The following is a 25,272-nucleotide window of genomic DNA, read 5'->3' on the forward strand; positions in this document are numbered from 1 at the left end:
AAGGGTGTTTCCACTGAGTCTGACCACCATCTTCCTTTAAAGGCCCACTGCACTACTTGTAGCTACTTGCGCCCTCTATATAACAATCAATGCCTAATCGGTGACCATTGGTCCCCCATGATCCTCTTTTTCTTATGTTAACTCAAAGCTGAGTTGATGAGATAACCACCTGTCCAGTGACCTTGCAGGGCAGTCTAATCCCTCCTGTAAACCATGGCAGATACGCTTTAAAGCCTCATTGCACTACTTATAGCTACTTGAGCCCTCTACATTATATACATGTAGCAAACAATACCTAATCAGTGACCATTGGTCCCCCATGATCCTCTTTTTCTTATGTTACTTGAGAGCTGATTTAATGAGATAACCACCTATCAGTGACCTTGCAGGGTGGTCTAATCCCTCCTGTAAACTAGTACAGATGGCTTTATAAAAATACATGTATATATAACTAACTATAGCTTCTCAGTGATCTTGTGCTTGAACAATGCCCCTCAACGTCATAGTACAGTTTGCTACTGTGTCCCAGAAATCAGCCAATATTTTGTATAGTAATTAATTGTGGATTTTTACTGTATTGGTGAAGTTTTAAAAATTCCAATCTAAATGATGACTGCACTTGAAATAACACTCCAAAATTTCCTTTATAAAGCCCCACTCAGACAAAAAGAGAAAAAAAATTGCCATTGCAAAACTATTTCTGCCCTTCAAAGTCAAAGGAGGGTGGTGAGGCGATGAGGCAGTGATGATGTACAAAAGGTTAAGTAAAAAGTCCACTACAAAACCATCGCCCTAAAAATGTTAGAATGTGCTCACTGATCCATGTGTATAAGAATAGAGAATGCAATTCAATGTACACACCCCCTTTAGTGCCTTTTCTCAGAATCGCCCTCCATGGGAGAATTATGTCGTTGAAAATATGAAAAGAGCTTTTGGATAATGGAATGGGAGTATTTATAACGTTTTATTCATGATTATTATTCCCTATTGGGTGACTTTTTTGGAAGCCCTCAAAAACTTTTCATTCCAATTTGATACGAGGAGAAAATCACGAGACTACATGTATATGCCGTATTTGCCGGCGTAAAGGCAGCAGTATTTTTGGAAGAGAAAATATCAAAAAGTCAGGGTGCGGCCTTTGTGGCGAAAGAGTAAAAAAAAATAAAAAAATTACAAGTTATGAAAAACAGCACAAATTTGTACATATGGGACAACAATGAAAGGTGATGGACATTTCTAGAATAACTGTCTAGAATAACACACGTCTTACCGACAATTTTGTGTTATATTTTTTAAATGAAGGGCAAAGTTTTGTCAATCTTGTAAATAAAATTCATAACTTAACTACCAAACTCTACTGGTAGATCTAGATTTAAGTTTTTGCCATAGCTAAAGCAACCTGAATCATCTCAGCAAATCTAAGGCGCAATACACAAGAGAAAGCTGAAATAACTTTTTTTAAGTAAAAAAAAATGTCAAAATCGGGGGTGCAGCCTTATCGCCGGCAAATACGGTACATTTAACATGCTGCTTTCCAATCTCCTTTGTGCAACCCACAATGTACTTCAGTCAAAATGTCATATGCTAAACTGTTTTGCACGGTTTTTAAAATGTAATAATCACACAAGTACAGGTTCACAATTATTCATGTGCATGTACATATCCATGGAGTGGGGAAATATATCCTGCACACTATTATGAACAAATGATATTAAATCTAGTATACAAGAGACTTGTAGGTAGTAGTAGGCCTACAATTTTATTGAATGCTAAACAGAAAAAAGTTGTATGTTTGTAGTATGATTTGAGTCTCTGTGTGTCATATGGGTACAGTGGCAATACAGTGACATTCTTTTTTTTAAAATGATGATGTAAAGTGTCATATGCGCCACATTTAATCCAGAGTTGAGCGAGTAAATACTAGACTTTTGTTACTTGCAGTTGCCATTCACATATTCATTCACACTCGGAAAAAAAATGCTCTGTTGGGGGTATTTTTTAATTGAGTCTCTGTACATGTATGTGTCGTGTGTTTACAGTGGCAGTACAGTGACATTCTTTTAAAAAAAATGATGATTTAAAGTGTTATATGCGCCACATTTAATCCAGAGCCCAGCGAATAAATACGAGACTTGTGTTGCTCGCAGTTGCCATTATTCATTCACACTCGGAAAAAAACGCTCTGTAGGGGGTAATTTTTGATTGAGTCTCTGTGTGTCGTGTGTGTACAGTGGCAGTACAGTGACATATTTTTGTTTTTAAATGATGATGTAAAGTGACATACGTGCCACATTTAATCCTGGGCTAAGCGAGTAAATACGAGACCTTTGTTGCTCACAGTTGCCATTATTCATTCACACTCGGAAAAAAAATGCTCTGTTGGGAGTATTTTTTGATTGAGTCTCTGTGTGTTGTGTGTGTACAGTGGCAGTGCAGTAGGGCTGTGCACAACAGTGTAATGAGGTACCCGAGTACACTCCCAGGCTCACAGGCGAATACTCGAATAATCGGACGCCATGTTTTTTTATAATTTTTTTTTAAAAATTTGAATTTTTTTGAATTTTTTTGAATTTTTTGAATTTTTTTTAATTTAAAAAAAAAAAAATTATTTTTTTATTTTTTATTTTTTTTATTTTTTTGCCACTACCATACCACTCGGCAGTTTCTCAGGTCCCTCGCTGAAAACGCATGCAACTTTACTTTGAGTTGCAGTTGAAGGCGCCGATTTAATAAGAATAATAACAGTAAACAATGCTGTTTTAAAAACCAAAGATGTCAGAATAATCCATTTTCCTCCAAGTCCAAACAGAAATCTGGACATTTGGTCCCAGTTTCTGAAAGGTGAGTTTGACAGTGCTTGAGATGGGAAACATTTTTACCGACGGTACCATGCCAACGGACGCCGCTCTCCCTGGCACGGGTAAGCGTGGGCCTGGACATTTTTTATTTATTTTTTTTGCGGCCGAATATTCGGGTACAAGAAATCGTACCCGAGTAGTTGTCAACCGTGCGGGTACTCGAGCATTCAACTACCCGTCGCAGCCTTACAGTGCAGTGACATTTTCTTTTTTTTAAATGATGATGTAAAGTGTCATACGCGCCACATTTAATCTTGGGGCCCACCAAGTAAATACGAGACCTTTGTTGCTCGCAGTTGCCATTCACATATTCATTCACACTCTGAAAAAAAATGCTCTGTTGGGGGTATTTTTTAATTGAGTCTCTGTATGTGTCGTGTATGTACAGAGGCAGTACAGTGACATTTTTCTTTTTTAAATAGGATGTAAAGTGTCATACGCGCCACATTTAATCCAGAGCTGAGTAAGTAAATACGAGACATTTGTTGCTCGAAGTTGCCATTCACATATTTATTCATTCACACATTCAGAACAAAAAAAATGCTCTGTTGGGAGTATTTTTGCAGCGGATTACAATGTCACATTTGATCGAGCCTTAAAAAGAAGGTTGAGTTCTGGGGAGAGGTGAAAAATAATTTGTGAGCGTTTTCATTGTTATTATGCAAGTGTGGAAGAACATGTTCCCTGAAAAAGCCATGGCTCTTCAAATGCCTTCATATTCTAAATATGACATGTAACAGCTTAAAAATGTGGGCCTCGTTTTTATGCCACATGTTTGTGTAGTCCCACATACATTTTTCTGTGTACAGTGCTTGTTACCTTTACCTCTGGGTCAAATTTCTTATCGTTTTGGTGATTCCAGAACCTTGCAGTACGCACCAATGCTTATACATGTAGGCTACACGATCAACTTTTTTTCTGATCAATTCCACACCGTTTCTTTCACAATGTAATCGCATGACCTGGACTCAACTTTATCTTTAAAGGGTATACAGGGTACTTCATTTTTCTATTTTCTAACAATTGATTTCTTTTGTTTGTCTTTCTTAGATGTGAAAGGAAAGAAGCCAATTATCTGTCAGTTTTCTGCACCTACTGCCGATACAAGACCAAGACTGCAGGTTCGTATGACCACAACATGAAATGGTCAAAGTTAATTCAATGTACTATTAAAAGCCGTTGTTTTGTTTTAAAATGTAATTGTATAGAGTACCGAAGCTGTGACATCATACAAATCTATTTTTGGGAATTTCTCAATTTTTTCTTCATTTTTCGAAAGAGCATCAAAAATAATGTCCAAAATGTGGAAAACCAATTGAATATGGTAAGTATTAGCTGAGATATGACCATCTGAATAAATGGATTTCCCATTGGAACTCTAAGAGTTATATTGTTCTGGCTCGTAATGTTATGAACCTGAGCAATATAATACCGAGTTCATATAGGAAATCTATTTATTCATATGGTCATACATGTATCTCAGCCAATACTTACATATTTAATTAGTTTTCGAAATTTGGACTTTATTTTTGATGCTGTTTCAGAAAATGAAGACAAAAATGAGGAATTCCAAAAATAAATTTTTGATGACGTCACACTTCACCACTCTATGCAGATCCCGAATACACTCTAAAATGTTACCAGTTTTGCAAGCAATCTGATGCGAGGACATACATGTATTTCCTTATTCACATCTACAGTAAAAAAAAACTGGCAGTGTTAGATACTACTTCTGACTAATTATCCAGACAGTATATGTATACATACATATACATGTACATGGATGCAGGCATACATGGTGAATGTCAGTAAGTACTCATAAAATCAAAAGCTTAGCCCCCCCCCCCCCCCCCCTCTCCCCACACCCAAAAAAAGTTTTAAAAAATTACACTTGATAAAATAACATTAACAAAATCGTGAGGCAGATGTATACAATTTAAATGCAGTTTACTGTTTGTTTTACTAGTATTTATTATTATATCATGTGACTGGGAAGACAAAAGGAATGAATGACTTGTCGTCTTAATACCACGGCCCCATGGTCTTATCATGACATTACAGAACACTGCCCAGAGTGCCTAGAGTAGGAACGTAAATAGAAAAGAGATAATTGCTATCTACCGGTCGGTCGCCTTCAGTTCAATGTAGATATGTCACATGAATGATAATGGCATTGGAAGAGGAAGATTAGGTCGCGCTTGTGCTTTGATGGGATGAAGTGCCTCTAATGGATCTCTCTCTACCTGTCTGTAATTTGCTATATTACCTCTATCCATCATCTCTGTTTCTCTCTCTCTCTCCCTCTCTCTCTCTCTCCCTCTCTATCTCCATCTTTTTCCCTCTCCCCCACCTGACTTTTTCTTGTTCTTACATTTCTGTTTCCTGAAAGGCTTCACTAATTACTCTCCTTCCCTACTCCAATTCTTCTCCTTTTTCTTGTCTTAATCTCTACTTTGTATTTTTTCTTTAGCTATTTTTCTTTTATTTCCTCTTCTCTTCTCTCTATCTCTCTTTTAAAGGTAATACAAAGTTTGGGGAAATTTTGAAAATTGGCTGGAAGTGATTCTTGATATATTTTGATATATTTGGATGCCCATGTGGATGTATTATAATCACTAGAAAATTCAGCCCCTAAAACACTTCGACTTTCGAGAAATATTGAATATAAAAATTTACCGGTGCTCCCGGTAAATTTTGATAAATTTCAAATAGGGCCTACATGTACGGCCGTACAATGGTAGCTGCGACCATGACAATCTCAGAATATGTAGTTGTGATATATAATTTCCAAACGGTAATAGCTAATCGGTCGATATTAGTCAAGATACATTGTTTTATAACTTAATTAATATCTTGACCTTGAGAGGGAGCTATACAACATAAAGAGTGTATTATTTACAATTTCATAACTTCAGACTCGATTTCAACCGTGACAACGATCACTGAATATTGTAGGATCGCATATGCTTCAAATTTGTTCATTTAAACCAAATTCATGACCCCATACCAAAACTTTGTATTACCTTTAACTTTCGCTTCTCTTCTTCTTTCCTCCCCCCCCCCCCCCCCCCCGTCTCTCTCTCTCTCTCTCTCTCTCTCTCTCTCTCTCTTTCTGTCTCTCTGCTATCCTCTCTTTTTCTGTTCCTGCACTTAATCAAATTTCTCTTCATGTTTCCCCTCTCACAATTATTATCCTTTCTTTCTCTCTATAACTTTTTTTCGTTCTTTCTGCCATCTTCATTTCTGCGATGACTGGTTATCTTCTATCTACCGTACTCTTCTTCCTACTAGAACCAACTTTTTACACCTACATGTTTGTAGAGGCATGTCCCTGAGAAAACAAACAAAGTTTGATGATAAATTACTCAATAATCCCAAATTATGTTTTTATCAATGTATGAATCATTTAAAAACTTGATTTCTCTTCTTTCATATAAAAAAATATGTTCAACACATCAAGCATGACCAATTTCAATCAGACTGAAGTGGCCCTGTCATATAACCAAAATGAGCAAATGGCTGTATCATTTAGTTCATTACGGTCTCTAAGGAAAAGGAAATGATTTGAGATTTTTAAAGCGTATCTGCCATAGTTTACAGGAGGGATTAGACTGCCCTGCAAGGTCACTGGACAGGTGGTTATCTCATCAACTTAGCTCTCAGTTAACATAAGAAAAAGAGGATCATGGGGGACCAATGGTCACCGATTAGGCATGGATTGTTATATAGAGGGCGCAAGTAGCTACAAGTAGTGCAGTGGGCCTTTAAAAGCTCTGAAAGACACATTTGAAAGCTCATATTCTTTCACATAATACCATGATCATGATGGAAGGATCATGCATGACTGAGTGAGCAGACACAATCTGTTATTGGTTAGGCACATGAGCTGCATTTACACAACAAGCAAATATCTGATTTTTTTCTTCACATTCCAATGTTTCGTCGGTCGATACCGGCAAACACGGCGAAAAACAAAAATTGAAAATTCCACCCTTAGAGTGTTTTTTTTTTAATGCCGCCAAAATTTTTACTAATTTTTGCAACGATGCAGTTTTTTTTGTCACCTAACTCTCCTCGCTTCTGTGCGATCGCACACAGAGTAGCGACAAGTCACGCATGCATACTGCTCACCCCAATTGTATGAGCCAACATCAACGATTTTTCAAAATGGTGTTTGGGATGTGTTATAATTGGCCTCTTGACATTATTTGTCTTCAGCTGCCTCATTAATTTTCTGCAACAAAATGTCAATTTGCCTAATCAGGTAGAAATTATGTTCCCTGCTCAGTCATGTGACATCCCTCCATCATGTCTATGGATTCATAATATACAGTATGTGAGAAGAAAATATGAGCTTTGAAATGTTTTGTATTTACCGGTAGTCATTTTAAAATCATTTAATATCTTTCCATAACCAAAATAAACCAGACGTTTCAGCCATCAACTTTATTTTAGACAATTGGATTTCTGACACTGCAACTTCATGCTGTCTGAAATTAAACATTATTGACTTTAATATTGATGAATTTTTTATGAAAGAAGAGAAAAAGAGCTTCTAAATCATGCAAATACCTCAAAATAAAATGGAATTTTCAACTAATTTACTAGTAAACTTTGGGTTCCCTTTATTTCAGGGACACCCTGTACGTGTAGAGCTGTATAGATTAGATCCCCAAGAGCAGCCCTACATGTATATATAGCACAGAGAAACTCATAACATGTGTGATTTTATCTGAGAAGGCAATCGTCCATGCCCTTCACGTAAATTGTTAATAGCATTGGACCGTGGACAACTATGCACTTAATGTTAGAGTGCCTATTCAGTTAGAACTTCAGAGGGCTTAATGTCGGCTTTACTGAGCTGTCTTCTATTGTAGTCAACTGTGATTCCAGAAATCATAACAAAGATTTCTTTTGTCTTTTCAAGATACAAAAACAAGTAATAACAGTCATTGTGTGTACCATCAGGTACCAGATAGGGTTCAAAGCTGTGATTGTTTTGTCTTCACCTCTGTATTATTTACATGACCTCTTTAATATTTGCATGACCTCGGATAAACAATTTGAAGGATATGAATCAGATTGTATGAATATTGAGAGATAAGAAGGAGAGAAATGATGAAGATAAAACACAAGAGAAAACAATGTAATCTGGATTGGCGGGATGCCAAAGACACTTAAAGGCATCGTTTAACAATGTTGGATCTGAGATGCACGGCCCTACGTGTTATCAGTGTCTGTGATATGGTGTTATATTGAAGCCTTAAAAAAAATTACGCTTCAAAATGATCAAGAAGTGCCTCAAAAAAGTAAAAATCTATGAGTGACCGGTAATACCATACTTGTTTTCCCCACTAGACTGTAGTGTTATGAAAACCGTTTGGCAAACGCAAAATTTGATTTCGATATTCAATCATAAATATCTTGATAATCAGACAGGTGATCGGCTTGTAAAAGTCATGGGGTTCCTGACTAACCTAAAGTTTTATAATTATCATTGAAGCATGAGCTAAATCAAGGATTTTTTTAAAAAGGATCTAAGACAAAGTTACCCGATCCCTTTAAACAAAAATTGCAGGGTAGGATTGTTGATATGAACGATGGTCCTTACAGAGTGTGAGCCAGAGTGTTTGTCAGCTCATTTTATCATGTAAGTCGAGGAGAATATCAGATGAACTTGTGTTTTGTACTATGTTCATGTGACCTTTTCAACTTGTACATGTATACTGTTTATGCAAAATTGGTCCTAAACAAAAAAGAGGACTTCTATAGGCATTAACTTTGAGAAGTTCTATGGTAAATTGATCCCTTGTTCTGAAAGACTGTTGAAATGAATAATAGTCTGGAACATTCTCCATTGCATTGTGGTGTGTTTTCACTGTTTTGATATTTACATGTACATGTACATGCCATACATCCCTTATGACGAAAAAGTCATGTACATGCATGGATACTATTGTTGTTTACAGGTACATGTACATTTTATATGTAGTCTATAATTACAGCAATTGTCAACATCTATAAACATGTACAACTACTGGACCTGTATTGGGCATCGTTAAAAAGTAGTCAATAAGGCATTGCATTTTGAGGTTATTCTGAAGTTCCTGGTTGCAGCACTACTAATTTAATGCATTTTTTATCGCTATTTGCATTTGTATCAAAAGCAAATATGTTGATTCTTGTTCTCCAGTATAAAAGCAAACTCAATATGTGGTAGGAATTACGGTTTATGCAATTATTCATAATATTAGCATGTGCATAATCATGTACATGTAGCTCTTGCTGTGTCAGTGTAAGTTTCATTGCATTTGAGCTTTGTCTACAGCAAATGCATACGTACATGTATACATTGCATGTCCAGTCCACCAGTTTAGAGTAAATTTCTTCATTCATTTTAATAAACATGTAGGTCTTTCCATCTTTCAAGACATGATTAGTAGTAAGAATATATAATTTGGGTTTTCTGTTGGACGCAGAAAATCTAAATTTTGTATTCTTTCATCAATATCCGACTTCAAACACATTTGTTTTAAAAATCCTCCCAGAAAGTAGAAACGTGTCTTAAATGACATCCTCTTTCATATTATAATACAAGTCAAGTGAAATTTGCCATGAAATTTAGGGGGCTCCCAACACTTTAAGGGTGGCTTTAAAGTCTTGAGCAGAGCCTACAGTAGCTCTGTCAGTCTCTGGTTGTATCAAATAGGTTAGGAGCAGCGTAAGTACAAAGCCTATTGGGGTGCACTAGACCTTTTGTTGTCATAGTCTCTTTTTTCAGACAGAATATTACGCACTACGACTGACCAAGGGTTTGTGCCTGCAAACTAGTTAATCACCAAATAAGATATGTACCACAGACTTGCCCCTGTAACATACTGTACATGTAGGTTCAACTTGACTTTTAACTTGACTTTTGACTGACATTTACAAATTAATTAAACAAATTCCTCTTGTATAAGGCCAAATAAAGAAATGAAGTGTTTCTCGTCCCCGTCCACCTTCTTTTTGGCCGCCACCTCTTCCTTTTTTTTACTATTCAGGGGGAAAAGCCCCCCAAAAAGCCTGCGATATACATTTTGTTTTAATAGCTTCTAAAGTGATACATATCATTTGTTTTGTCTTACATTGCATCAGTATACTCACATACACTGTAGCACAATATCTGTGAATAATTAGGCTTGGCCAGAATAGCAAAATAGTGAATAGTAATGCCCTGCCTCCTTTTTTTAAGTCCGGACGAGAAAACACATTATTTTCGTTATTTGGCCTAAGTAGGAACCTCATCTAACACCCTCCTGCCTCTAACATCATCAATCATCCATCACACTGTTATTCTTTCCCCCCTCTTCTGTTCTCAGGCGGATGTTATCCAGGGACGACCCATCAACAAGCAATGGAATCCATCCCAGCTCGGCTCCGCTGTCAGGGACTATCACAAATGGAGGGTGTTCGGCAGAGATTTATTTATGGTGAGCTAGGAGGAGATAGTAGATCAAGGGTGCGATTCAGAGCTCCTCAAGAATTTTGAGGAGGAGGGGGAGGAGGGGGGGGGGGGTGCGTCAGACGTTAACATCTGGGAACCTTTTTTTTTGCCGCTCACATATTTATAGACTGCTTATTAAATTCTTTAAATTTTCTAGCACATGTAGGTTCCTGGTTCTACGTTTAGTCAAATATGTAATGTTATGGAGCACAGGCATAGATTGCAGCTGTAAGTACATGTATGAAGCTGTCAGGTTTTAAATTAAATACTTTTCAGACTTCACATTTACCTTACATGGGTCTGTTGTATGATAGTCTAGAACACAGTTACTTCAGACCCATTGAATCAAAAGGGTCTTTACCTGAAAAGTGGGGGCACTTTCGGCAGATACAAATGAATCGATTTTGCAACTGATGTGTAAGACCAAACAAATAGATGAATGCCATATAAATGTTAGTTTACAATAGCTCTCAAGCTCAGTGCATCATACGTTGTACATATTATATTAAATTTATTTAATAGTATATTACAAGGATTAAAAGACTGAAACGCGATCCTGCGTAGTAAATGTGAGTCATAATTAAAATGATTGATATAACCAATAGACTTAAGACAGGTAGAAGACAGGTAGAAGTCATAGAGAAGAGAAAGGAAGAGATAGAGGGGTCAAAAATAGAAGTAAAAAGGGAGGGAAAAGAACAGGAAAGACAGATGAAAAGAAGGGAAAGACTAAATGTAGAGGGCTTTAAATTATTATTATTATCATTATATGCTAGTCTAATGCACAGATTATTCAGACCTTACACTACAAATAATGTGAGCCTTTGAAACTGGGGCACAATTGGGCAGAGGTATCGATTACTCCACTGTGATGTCAGAGAGCAGATAGATAGATTACACCCCCTACATGAATGCAATGTAACTGTCAGGTTACAAATTAAATACTTTGTTTGTTATGCTCTCGGTGACATCCATGGTATGTACATGACATCTTGTTTAGTCTTGCTTGCAGGCATGGCTTTCCTTCTATCCATCAATGATGCGTTCATGCCTGCTATTCTCATTAGGCCTGTCTCCATCAGCTCGAGTTTGCCAAATAGCCCGCTTTTTCTGATTTGGGAAATAAGCCCAAAGTTACAAATCACGTCTTCATCAGCTCGAGACTTGACCTCGAAACTTGAAACTCGAGCTCGAGAAATTAGCTCAAGATATTTTCCGAGCTGGCGAAGACGCAATGGACAAATAGCAGGATATTTTGCAAACTAGCCCAAGATATCTTGGGATGATTATCTCGACCAAATATCCCGCCAATAGCAACTTTGGGCTGATGAAGACGCAAATTAACTGGGTAATTTGCGATCGGGATAGTTAAAATAGCTAGTTATTTGGCAATCTCGAGCTGATGAAAACAGGCCTATTGTTCTCATGACATCATGTTTGTTTCAAGCCATGGGATCTCTTGCCCTGTCATTATTATATCGTGATTAACAGTCATTAGGTTCAATACCTATTATATAACATATTCAATGTAACCTTGTTGGTGTTTTTGACTCGATTTAAAGGTGCTAATATGAAAAGTCATTAGCATTCATAACTTTCCCAGTGGACAGATAATATTAGGGGCCTAATAATTGAAAAAGGTGAGGTAGGAATAATGAAACAAAAAAAGTGCTCAAATATTGTAACAGGAAAAAAGTTTTTAAAGAGTAGAGCCATTTTTTATAAATAAGAATAATTAAAAAATGGGTTAAGGGAGAAATAAACTGGAGAAGAAACTAATAGATTCAATATGGACAACATTGGTAGGGATGATTAAACCTTGAACTAAAAAAAGTGCTAAGTTTTCAATAAAATGCAGAATAAATTATTATACCAAATTGAAAGTGAAGGTAGATTTTTTGTTTTAATCACTCGAAGATACAACAAATCTGTACACAATGGGAGTCTGTTAGTAGTTGTCGGAACCTCTTCCTTTAATAATGTCTCTCAAGCACTTTAAAGTTGTCTACGTGTTGAATTATTGTTACAAAAGTGTGCCAGGGAGAAACTCTGTCCTTACACAGGAGGGACCAAGCTCTATAGACATCTCTCGTATGATATTGCCCAAACGAATGTTGATGATGATATAAAACGCTTATTAGCCGCTTATATTTCTTCATTATAGTTTGTTCTTTGAGGATTTTGTGAGGCGCCTCCTGCTATTCAATTTTCAATGGGATGATTGTGTTTTGTATTTCCATTTAATGCTGGGACCTACATGTATGAACAGGGAGGTGGGTGCCGTCTGGGCGGGTGACGCTTGAAAGTGAAAATTGTCTAGATGGCAAGTTTCACCAATCCTATTAATAAATCAATCACAAAGCATACCTTTGCTCTATCACAAAAGATAGAAGAATTATTATCGCTCTTTTCAGCACGTTAACAATGAGGATTTCTTGAATACAATGTACCTTGTTTGGGAAACGAACCTCGCCTCCTTTTTATTAAAAACCATGCATTGATAACGCCTGATCCAATGTGAATCCTGAGGTTATACAGTACAACAAATTACAATCCATCATTCGGTGAAAAGTAACAAACTGGGGTTGTTGTTTTTTTTGTCAAGGTCCCGCTCACATGCCAGACATGCATTCATTGTACCTTTATAAACAGCAGAAGCCTGATTGACACTAGCCACCATACCAGGGTTGACAATTTCCTGGGAAAAACTCATGTGTACCATTGAAACAGGAAAAAAGTATGGGGTGGATTAGCCCCTGAAATGCCAAAAAAAGCCCCCGAAAGTCATGAAAGAGCCCCCCCCCCAAAAAAAAAACAAAACAAAAACAAAAAACAAAAAAAACAAAAAACAAAACTGCATAGAGTTCAATGCAAAACCAATTAAAGGTGGTAATTTTAATGCAAGCAAGCTTGAAAAGTAGCCCCGAAATTTGTATTAAACATATTTTTCCCTGCATTGAAATTGTATAATGTGAAATAGCAAACATAGCAATATGACTAAATTCCATCAATTACACTTACAAAATGTTTCTTAGTTATTATTTTCATTAACTTCATGGGTTTCTAATATTGTGTTTTGGTGTTTGATAATGACTCTTACTCAATAATCTAAACATCCTAAGGGTTTTTATCGTTTAAAATATTGTTTTTGGAGTAATTCCCAGTATTTCACTGTATTTCCTGTTTTCGTAAAATGTCCAATATTTCCTGCCCAGGTACTTAAAGGTAAAGTCCAATTTTGGAAACGCCCCAATTTCAAAAAATGAAATGGAAGCTCGTATTACCAATCATGTGAAAGAATATGTTTTGAATAATACATGATGATAAAATTTTTGCCTGGAAACTGCCTACTTATTGATATATTTGGTAAATTAGTTTATCTACATGGTCTGTGAGAGATAAACGCACGTGTCGCGCATGTGTGTGTATAGTCCCATATACATCTTTCTGTGTACGGTGCTTGTAACTTTACGAAGACTGGGCCAAATTTCTTATCATTTTGATGATTCCAGAACCTTGCAGTACACACCAATACTTATATGCTAGATGATCTTCCACAATGCAATCGCATGACCATAACTGGTCTTTGGCTTTAATACCGGCCAAACCTGCTGGCAACTAGATGCTATACCTAATATGTAGGGCCAGTAGATTCCAAGGGGTTCTATAAATCATATTAAGTGTATAGTATAAATCGTGCTGGGTGTATAGTATAAATAATGTTGGGTGTATGGCATAGACTAGAAGCTGGCTATGACATCATTAGACATGTCTTTGATTACTGTCTTGGGTTGCCTGCTGTGTCCTATATATCCTCGGGTGCATTAAGAAGTCAAGGTAAACTTCATCAGATGCGTGCATGTCTGCGCGATTACATGCTAACCAGTAGGCACGTTCACAACCAAGGGCGTATTTAAAGATAAATTTGAGTTCTGGTAAAAAAAGAAAAAAGAAATTAAAATTCTCACAGAATCAAACAAAACTTGCACTGAATGTTCAAGATTACAATAAATATCATTTGCCAAACAATTTTGGTAGAAAATGTATACTGGCTGAGTAATGAGCATAGAAAGATAGGGAAATCAAGGTTAGTAGCCCTGACACCATTTGTGTAGTCCCATATACATCTTTCTGTGTACAGTGCTTGTTACTCTACCAAGACTGGGCCAAATTTATTGTGATTTTGATGACTTCAGAGCCTTGCAGTACACATCAATATTTACATGCTACATGATCAACTTTTTCTGATCCATTCCACATTTTGTCTTTCACAATGTAGTCACAAGACCAGAACTCAACTTTATCTTTAAGGGGGGTGTTGTAGGTGTTCAAATTTTATAATTTTTAAAGACACCCTTTATCTGTGTTTTTTCTTTGCCCCCCGCCCCCGCCCCCCTGCTTATTCACTGGCTCACAAATTGGGCAAAAAAAATACCTCCCCTTAAAAATTCCTGGATATGCCATTGTTTACAACCTCCCAGTTTGGTGGTGGGTTGGGAATGGAGGGGGGGGGGGGGTTCTCTAGCTTATTAGTATTACTATTTAATAGTAGTTTATTCCAGATCAAAAGTTTGCAAGAAATCTGTGGTAGTAATTTGATACGATTCATATGCATCCATTATAATAGATGTCAAGGATATTTTCATTCCCATCCAGTTCAATAGATGTCGAGGATGTTTACTCTAGTTTATTAGTATTACTAGTAGTAGTTCAATTCAATTCAATTCAATTCAAGGTTTTACATGTATTTCAAAAAACATAGAGTACAATGATGCACATGCCGTAGCTAAAAAGCTGAAATGTGTGTGTTTACAATGATCAAGGATACATATAAACAGAAAAGAATATCCATTCTCAAAACAAATCTACATGTACATTTACTCCAGATCAAAAGTTTGAAAGGAATCTGTGGTAGTAATTTGATACGATTCATATTCATAGAGTACAATAGATGTCAAGGATATTTTCATTCCCATCCAGTCCAATAGATGTCGAGGATGCTTTCCGAAGTAGTGCATTCATGTATTTAATTTGGCTCCTTTTGTGCATCAGTGCTCCAACAATGCTTCTCATTGACCTAAACATACATAAAGAAACCAAATTTCCAGGCACCTATACAAAATTCTCATTATTTTGATGAAAAGACATTTTTGTCTTGCCTGCATAGCAAAAGCAAGACATAGGCACCACTTTTCAGGTCAACAAACATAGACTATGTTGTGGCATCATCATCAAAATCTTAACCTGAGGTTAAGTATTTTAATTTTTGATATAATTTTGAAAGTATAAAAGTTCTTATTCAATGAAACTTGGACTAAAGGGTTATCAATTTTCCCGAATCATGTTTGGAGAATTTCAGGTCACTAAGTTAAGGTCAAAGGTCATTTCGGGTCAACAAACTTAGACAATGTTGTGGCATCATCATCAAGAAATTTTTATATCATTTTGAAAGTATAAGTATAAGGTATTCATAAGATATTTAACCTGTCTCAATGTTTTCAACTTTGTCACTGTTCCAGGGGGACAGTGCTCACAGGACAGCAGAAGACAATGCCATCAACTTGGACACGCCCCACCCGCCCCTCTCCCCCATGTCCGCCCAGAAGCTGAAGAACGATGACACCCTCAAAGATTTCTCTGACACCCTCTTCATCAGCACCGAGAAGAAGCACTTCACCGTCCCGGCGCCCAAGAAGATCAGTAAGTTTTTTTTTATTATGGAACGAAAGAAATTGTGGCAAGAGGCAATTATATGTGTACCATTAAAACTAATGCACCGCCAAACAAATGATAACAGCGCTTTGTAACTGCAAGGAAAAGGCGCTATATCAAATATCTTTTGGATTGGATGGATTGGATTGGATAACATAAGTAAAGATGGAGAAAAAAAATAGAAGGAATTACAAAATTGCATATGGAAATGTAAAAAAGAAAATAATAGGAGAATAAAAAGAAAGAATAATATAAGAAAAGACACAGAGAAAAAACAATGGCATACAACAACGAATAAAATAAGGGAAGGTAAAAGAGAACATGATTGAAAGATAAAACAAAGAAAAACATAAAGGAAGATAGAAGAGAAAATGATAAAAGCTAAAAACAAAGAATAGCATTTAAATATCATCGAACCTGGTCTCGTGCAGTGACATCATCTTGCAAGCAGATATGTTTATCTTTAACTCTTTTTGTTATCTGTGAATCTCTTTCCATTAGCTCATCATGTATATAACAGTGACATCATCAAACCTGGTGTTATGCAGTGACATCGTCGTGCAAGCAGATATTTTTATCTTTAACTCTTTTGTTTGCCTTAATTTGTTTTCATCAGCTCGTCATGTATATAACAGTGACATCATCCAGCCTGGTCTCATGCAGCTGGACCCAGACTTTGATGAAGATTTCATGGAAACCCTGGATTCTCTTCAAGGTATGTAGGGAGTCTGGACACCAGACTAGATCATCCGACAGGGCCCGTTTTATTTTCACATTAAATGTTAATGAAACAGCAAACTTTTTATTTTCTTACTTTTAAAGAAAGCATATTTCTGACATTTCCAGTGGTAGTGTCAAGTTTTCATGAAAATCTGATTTTTGATTTTTTTTTTTTTATTTATTTATTTTTTTTTAAATTTTGATTTTGATTTTTTTATATATTTTTTAATAAAGGATATTCGGTCTGTTTTTGGGTGTCAAGAGGCTGGCATCTTTGATAACGAAGAGATTATCATACATTTTGCTTCCAGTAAGCATTTCTTTGAGTTTGAATTGATATTAACACCTTTTTTCAACTGCCTAATAGTCATTGTAAATGAATGAGCAATTGTTTTTGGAATGAGATACTGGCTTTTGACCACATTCATTGCTTTAGCCCAAACTTGGTACAAGATGATTTTGACAATACTGTTTGAAAAGCCTGCTGTTCAGACATCCTTGGCAGCACAAATATGAAAATGGTATCATTAGACAGGATATTAGTTTTCCTTTACAATAACATATGATTCAAGGTCACATAGGTTCATATAACTTGTTATTTATCCATTTTGTTTTTGCTGCTGTTATTTGTTTTATTCTACCAAACAGGGCCTCATGGAAGGCCACCAAATTGGTGATATGTGCCACCCTGTATAAATATCAGAATTAAATAAATAAATTAGAAGCTACCAAAGTTGGGTACACTTTATTTTAATACAGATCTAGTGTTACAATCTGTCTGTAACCGGCAGTTTTATTCTTTCCACAAACACAAACGAGACCTGTTGACCAACTGTTAGATTTGGAAATTGGTATTAAAAGCCAGTGATTTTTGTCCTAATCCAATGAATGCTAAGCCCGAGTTAATCATTCAACAGGAAAATGTCTTATATTTGAAACAGTAGGCCTGTCTTCATCATCTCGAGATTGCCAAATAGCCTGCTATTTCTGATTTGGGAAATAATCCAGAGGTTACAGATCGCGTCTTCATCAGCTCGAGACTTGACCTTGAAACTTGAAACTCAAGCTCGAGAAATAAGTTTGAGATATTTTGCTCAGCTTTCGCGCATAGTGCGAGTATTTGGGCTGAAAAATAGCGGGATATTTTGCAAACTAGCCCAAGATATCTTGGGATGATCATCTTGACCAAATATCCTGCTAATTGCAACTTGGTTGATGAAGGCGCAAATTAACTGGATAATTTGCGATTGGGATAGTTATAATAGCGGGTTATTTGGCAATCTCGAGCTGATGAAGACAGGCTTTTATGGAAGTATGTTGTATTGCATGGTTTAATACGCCCCCTGTCTCATGGTTCCGAGCAGATATCTTGGGAAAGACCCCAACCAAGCAGGAGACTGATAGCCTGGGGATCAACTACAGCCTACCGCCAAACTTCCTTGGTGACACTTCTCTAGGGTCCTTCAGTGAAGCCATGGAGATTGCAGATACAGCTAAGGTTAGAGTCGCTGATTCAATTCTATGAAAGCCCCACTGCACTACTTATAGCTACTTGCGCCCTCTATATAGCAAACAATGCCTAATCGGTGCCTGTTGGTCCCCCATGATCCTCTTTTTCTTATGTTAATTGAAAGCTGAATTGATGAGATAACCTGTCAGTGACCTTGCAGGTAGGTCTAATTCCTCCTCTGTCTGCCAAACTTCTTTGTTGACAATTATTTAATTTCATTTGGTGGAACCGTAGAGGCCAAAGTTAATTGTATTACTCCTACCTCTAATTCTCTCTACCAAACTTCCTTGCTGACACTTCTCTAGGGTCACTCTTTAAAGCCATGGAGATAACAGTCCCCAACTAAGGTTACAAACAATGATACCCCTCCCTACCCCTACCCTCCAACCCCCTTTTCCAAACTTGGTGATACTCCTAGCACTTCACAATTATTACCCTGGCTTTATCATGGCTGCCATTATGGCACTCAAGCATTAAAGGTAATACAAAGTTTCGGGAAATTTTGAAAATTGGGTTGATGGTGATTCTTTACAATTTTGATATATTTGGATACCCCTGTGGATGTATTATAAGCACTATAAAATTTAGCCCCTCAAACCCTTCTGTTTTCGAGAAAAATTGAATATAAATATTTACCGGTGCTCCCGGTAAATTTTTATAAATTTCAAATAGCGGCTACGGCCGTACAATGGTAGCTGTGACCATGAAATTCTCAGAATATGTAGTTGTGGTATATAATTCGAAACGGGAATAGCTAATCGGTCGATTTTAGTCAAGAAACATTGTTTTATGGCATAATTAATATCTTGACCTTGAGAGGGAGCTATACAACATAAAGAGTTAATTATTTACAATTTCATAACTTTAGACTTGCTTTAGACAACCGCGACAACGATCACTGAATATTGTTGGATCGCATATGCTTCCAATATGTTAATTTGAACCAAATTCATGACCCCATACCAAAACTTTGTATTACCTTTAAAGAGAATTCGAACTGCAAACCTGTGATCCACAGTCCGGCAATGTTTCCACTAGACCACAACACCTCCAAATTAGACCCATAACAAGTAAATAGACACAGTTTGTGATGTTGCTATTTCTTTAGTTCTCTGTATTCTTGGTAACATGTGGAACGTCAAATCACTTGCCGTAACAGTAAATCAGTCGTTTAAATGCAGTACCTATTAAAGACACATTTGTCTCATTTAAAAACGTGAGGATGGCACTCCAGCTGATATCATTAACACATTGCCTGGGTGGAACTGGGTGGTCCCTGTCTGAACTCTATGGGAATGGGAGGTATTCAGTATTCAGAGGGTTAATTTTGGGTAGAGCTGCAATGTTGTGTCATGCTACCCATCCCAGTCCGCCTTACACATCTGTTGTTGCAGGGCCTAAAGATTGCATTATTATTTATGCTATATTGGCTTGTATTTGAATAAAATGTGCTTAACATGTAAATTCCCTTTCCTGCAGAATTTGTTCAATAGCTTTCCCATTGCCATCACTGCGAACAGTGGCAACACTAAGCAAGTTGTTGCAGTGCCTAAAGATTTCATCAATTTTTATGCTATGGTGGCTTGTATATGAATAAAATGTGCTCAACAGGTAAATTCCCTTTCCTGCAGAATTTGTGCAATGGCTTTCCCATGGCCATCACTGCGAACAGTGGCAACACTAAGCAAGTTGTTGCAGTGCCTAAAGATTACATTATTATTTATGCTATGTTGGCTTGTATATGAATAAAATGTGCTCAACAGGTAAATTCCCTTTCCTGCAGAATTTGTGCAATGGCTTCCCCATGGCCATCACTGCGAACAGTGGCAACACCAAGCAAGTTGTTACAGTGCCTAAAGATTATATTATTATTTATGCTATATTGACTTGTATATATGAATAAAAATGTCCTATACCCATAAATTCCCTTTCCTGCAGAATTTGTTCAATGGCTTTCCCATGGCCCAACCCATCATTGCGAACAGTGGCAACACCCCGACCAAGCAGGTGTTCAACCAGCAGCGCAGCGTGACCTTCGCCGCGGCCCCACCCACCATCGTCTCCTGCGGGTACGACCCCATGGTCAGCAGCGTGTCCCTCTCCGACTTCTCCGCGCCGCCTATGTACCAGACGTACAGCCAGGCTGCAGGACAGGCGTCTGGACAGATCCCCAGTCTGACCACCACCGGACAAAACCCCGGTCTGACCACCACCACCAGCAGGAGCAACATGCAGCTGCCGAACCTGACCCAGATGCAGGGTGTGACCAGCAGCACAGGTAGTGGGAGCAGTGGTAGAGGGGGACAGCTTTCACCCCAGCAGTCCTTGCCGATGGCGACTACCTGTACGTCCTATCAGCAGCAAAGGGCGTCGGCTCAACCAACCTCCTCGGTGGCCAGTAATCAGGTAGGGCTTGGGTAGGTTAGATTGCACTCTTACAGTCAAACCTGCTTTAGTTACCACCTGTCTTCAAAGACCACATTTGTTGTTTCCCTTGAAAATGGTTTCTCATTGAATCATGTACTAAAGAAACCTGTCTACAAAGACCACCTGTCTACAAAGGCCACTCTTTGTGTTTCCCTCGGGTGATTGCTATAGACAGGTTTCACTGTATGTGTCTTAGATATGAAATTCACAATAAAGTAAAGTTGAAAAAAATTATTCATTGATCATTAATTACTACATGATGTGTTAGCATATTTATTTGAAATCCCCTCTGTAAAATCATAGGACACCCATTTGAAAGTTGAAATGGTAAATGGAAACCACTGTATGTATTTGTTTGTTCTGTTAATGTCCATTCTTAATAAGCAAATGATATCATGAGTCTTTGGCCTTCCAATGCTGAATATTTGTAAGCATATATATTTGAAATCCCCTCTGTAAAATCATGGGACACCCATTTGAAAGTTGAAATGGTAAGTGGAAACCAATGTATGTATTTGTTCGGTCTGTTGTCTTTTTTTTAATTGGCAAATGATATCCTTTTCCTTGTCTCTTTTCTGTTCCTTTTTTTAGGGTTTTACTTACACTAAACTTGGAGCACATAGCCCTACGCCCACCTCTCCCCCAGGTTGTACCCAGAGTGTAACGATGAACCAAGGTCCCATCTCAACGATGGGCGTCATCAACGAAGCCATTGGCCTCCTCTCCGGTCACATCACCACCTCCCCTTCCAAGCTCCCCCCTGACTGGACCGCACAGTTTGCCCATCCTCTAAGGACTACCACCTGGGCCCCCACCAGCAGCCAGAGCAGCGTGGACATCACCAGCCAGCTGAAGACCTCTCTGGCTGAACCCACGTTCCTCACCTACCAGCAGATTCAGAGAGAGCTGTCCCGCACCATGGACCCTATGGCACACATGGACCAGAGTACAGTCTTAGGTCATAGTTCATATGGTGGGAGCATGTCGTCAGGGCAACCGCATCATCCCCATCATCAGGTGGCATCTCCAGGACATCATCAGGTGGCATCTCCCAGTCACCATCAGGTCGCGTCGCCTGGTCACCATCAGGTCCCGTCGCCCCAGCAGCATTCCGCGGCATCGCCCCAACAGCATTCCGTGGCGCCCCCGCAACAGTATTCAGTGGTATTACCTCAGCATCATTCAGAAAGGTCTCCACAGCCCCATCACGTGACATCACCACACCCGCGGGAAGAGCTGATGGACTATGAGCAGTTTCCTAGTTCGTCTGTTGTGGGAGTGTCCGGATTGAACGCCTATTGCCAACCTAAAAGAGGTTTGATTTGAAAGAGTCACCAAAGGGTTGACATATTTATTTTCTCTCTTTTCATTTGTTCCACACATGATTTTGTTAAAGTTTTTATTACATTCATTCAACTTTGGATAGCAAGTATAAGGTCTTGAACATGCCTCAGTGGTGGTGCATCGAGGTTAAAGGTACTATGTCCCTTTTGCAGCCAACCTCAAATGCTGTAGAACTTTGCAGGAATTATGAATATGTCATGTATGTCCTATCTGTGAAATTTAAACGTTAGCAGTGAAGACATTTTCAAGCCCCACCTTTTTTAGGGAAGTTCTAAATGAGTATTATCTTTCAAATGCAGTTGGAATTTAACTTTTTCATTTGTTTGGCCTGCAAATGGGACATAGTACCTTTAAATAAAAAGAGGCACATATTTATAGATGTGTAAAGAGACAATAATGAATTTGAATTTGAATTAATTGCTCTCACTGTAGATGCCCTTCAAGCTTTTAGAGAATTATTGAAGACGTGTACTTTCATATTACGCTTAAGATCTGCATGAACAAAAAGTTAATATATAATGCTAGGCTTTGAGAATATGCCACAAAGAACTTAACTTTTTAAAGCAAAGAGCATGTAATCAGTTTTGAATATCAAAGAGAATTTTTATTTAATCTTGGCTTTCAGTTAACCAATTCACATGGTAAATATGTGTGTGTGTGTGTATTGGGTTCTTACAGACGTGTATCAATCACATATGATTATTTACATATGGGGACCGACCTTTAAACATCACCATCCGAAAGACGTGACTCAGTTTCGAACCTGTGTCCTGTGTTAGCTGGGTTACAGGCGCACGCCACAACGCCTACTTCACTTGGTAAACTTTTGAAACCCGTCCTTTAAATCATTTTCTGGGACTGCAAATTTTCTCCCACCCCCTCCCAGCAGAAGTCGACTACAGCAGCAAGAAAACCTCTCATTTAATCTTGGCTTTCAGTTAACCCATTCACATGGTAAACTTTAGGAAACATCGTCCTTTAAATCGTTTTCTGGGACCGCAAATTTTCTCCCACCCTCTCCCAGCAGAAGTCGACTACAGCAGCAAGAGCAACAGCAGGAGTAACAGCAAGGCCAACAGCCGAGCCAACAGTCGTCCTAACAGCCGCCCCAGCAGCCGAAGCAACAGCAGGGCTAGCAGCAGGGCTAATAGCCCGAGGGCTAGCTACGCTGGTATGCCAGGCCACTTCCAGGATTCACTCCAAGCTGCACTACAGGGGAAGGTAGGTAGTGTGAAGCTGCAGAGAGATGGACTCGACCCTCAAGGGAAATACCCTTGGGTCGGCCATTTTTGTCCCCCCATTAGGAAATAAGAGTTGCAGGCGCAGAGAGCAGTATGAAACTTTCGTAAGATTTCAAAGACATAACTTATATTGCCCTTACGGTATTTGACAAACAAGTTTTCTTTCTTAAAATTGTAAATTCATCATGAAGACCAAGAGATAGTGGTTTAGCGTCTCTCAGAAGTATATTTTGGTTTTCATGAAGCAGTTAGCATACATTTGGAAGTGCTTGATTAAAGTATATCTAAAGAATATTGGCACAAGGAAAAATTAGTTCATGTTGCTCTCTGTTGCAAGCCCTCTTAGAAAAATATAAGGTAGAATAAAATGTTTGGCAAGTTAGATGCAAGAACATCCTTGAGAAAAATCAGACATAGACTAATTCTTGATTGAGAATAGACTGTAATAAACTTACAATGTTAGACACATCCTAGAATAATGTGTCATTACTGGCAATGTTAAGTTAGACTTTTGAAAAGACGTTAGGATTACTTTTCACGTACACAGTATTTGCGAGGATAGAGATATAATTAGTATTACTAGTCTATGGGAGGCATTGGAGAGGAGATTTAATTTTATAACAAGATTAAATTTATTTAAACATATTTGTGGCTTACACCCAGTAAATAAGATCGATTGATCGATCTGTATTGAAAAACAAGTCAGAAAAAAAATCTTGGAACCAGCGGGACTTGAACCTGCATCTACTGCTTGCCGGGCAGGTTTTTTCTGACTTGTTTTTCAATACAGATCGATCAATCGATCTTATTTACTGGGTGTAAGCCACAACTATGTTTAAATAATTGAAATTTCTCCCAGGAAGCATTACATTTATAAAAGATTAAATTTCATTACAAGAAACATTCCATCAGGGCCGTGTCTTTGTTTCAACTCTGCCTCGAGCAGATGGATAATTCACTTCAATCTTTTTAATTTTTTGTTTCGAGATTCTCATTTTTTTTCTTTTTTTACACATGAGAGACAAGCCTCGATGGCGTAAAGCATGAGAGAGTTGAGTTGGTGGTATTTAATCAAACAGAAGGGGATTTGTTTCTCTCTGTGGTAAGACTATGGGGTAAGTAGTTGTAAACAGGGATCATGGCCTTCCCCAACTCTGAAAACATTACACCTTTCTCATACAAAAGGTGCATAATTCTGTAGGTTACGGAAACGGAGGAAGGAATTGATGTGAGCAGTTTTGTTTGGGTACTTGTTAACGATACATCTCTTTAATATTCTGTTCAGTTTGAACCACACTTTTCATGACAACCATTCTGAGATATCCCGTTGAATGAATATGAAATGACATTAAACTTCAATATCAAATCTCAACGTTGTGACTTGGGGGGTAGATAAGTTATATGCAGTGAGATCTGCTTACTTGCATTCTAGATGAAAGTTCAAAGGTTCATCAAGACTAGACAAAACCTGCACGGATGAGTTTAAAGTTTGGTATAAATTAGTTTTTCATCCATAAACCGATTCTGCTCAGATTCCTCCCTCCTTTGAAAATCCCACCAACCTCCAGGGGGAGGTAGGACGATAGAGTAAAGGGCGTGGCTGTGGTCCCCTTGACGCACCCTCCCTTTCTCGTGAGACTAATACCAGGTATTGTCCTTCCCCCTTCTATTGTGATGTATGTTTTATGATCTATAGTCCGATGTGAAAGAGCCTGGCTTGCGTAGCCCCTCCTACGACCGTGATCTCACCATTTCAGTCCCGTCGTCTCGGCAGGCTTCCGCAGCATCTAGTGAGTAAAACTAAACAAAAATGAGCGAGAGGGGGCGGTCCTCCCTTCGTAAGTACGGGCAGCGATGTGGGGAAACCGACACTGGTCCAGTCAGGCCCTCGCTTTGCCATCCCTCGCTCTGGGCCGCATTCAATGCTTCCCCGATTTATTTGCAAGATGTATATCGTTGAAATGTTCGCACTGC

General features: G+C 38.1%; 1 protein-coding gene across 1 annotated transcript in view; it reads left to right on the forward strand.

Moving 5' to 3' along the window:
* LOC100893148 (MLX-interacting protein) overlaps positions 1 to 25,272 on the forward strand; it is a 44,029-nt gene that overhangs the window by 9,020 nt on the left and 9,737 nt on the right. The window contains exons 3-11 of the mRNA XM_030981996.1: positions 3,909 to 3,979; positions 10,220 to 10,330; positions 15,864 to 16,044; positions 16,673 to 16,771; positions 18,141 to 18,274; positions 20,225 to 20,692; positions 21,305 to 22,028; positions 23,085 to 23,278; positions 24,995 to 25,088. Coding sequence (XP_030837856.1) covers positions 3,909 to 3,979; positions 10,220 to 10,330; positions 15,864 to 16,044; positions 16,673 to 16,771; positions 18,141 to 18,274; positions 20,225 to 20,692; positions 21,305 to 22,028; positions 23,085 to 23,278; positions 24,995 to 25,088 — 2,076 coding nt within the window. The remainder of the gene's footprint in view (positions 1 to 3,908; positions 3,980 to 10,219; positions 10,331 to 15,863; positions 16,045 to 16,672; positions 16,772 to 18,140; positions 18,275 to 20,224; positions 20,693 to 21,304; positions 22,029 to 23,084; positions 23,279 to 24,994; positions 25,089 to 25,272) is intronic.

The sequence above is a fragment of the Strongylocentrotus purpuratus genome, unplaced genomic scaffold, assembly GCF_000002235.5.
Source record: "Strongylocentrotus purpuratus isolate Spur 01 unplaced genomic scaffold, Spur_5.0 spur5_scaffold_12, whole genome shotgun sequence".
NCBI lineage: Eukaryota > Metazoa > Echinodermata > Echinoidea > Camarodonta > Strongylocentrotidae > Strongylocentrotus > Strongylocentrotus purpuratus.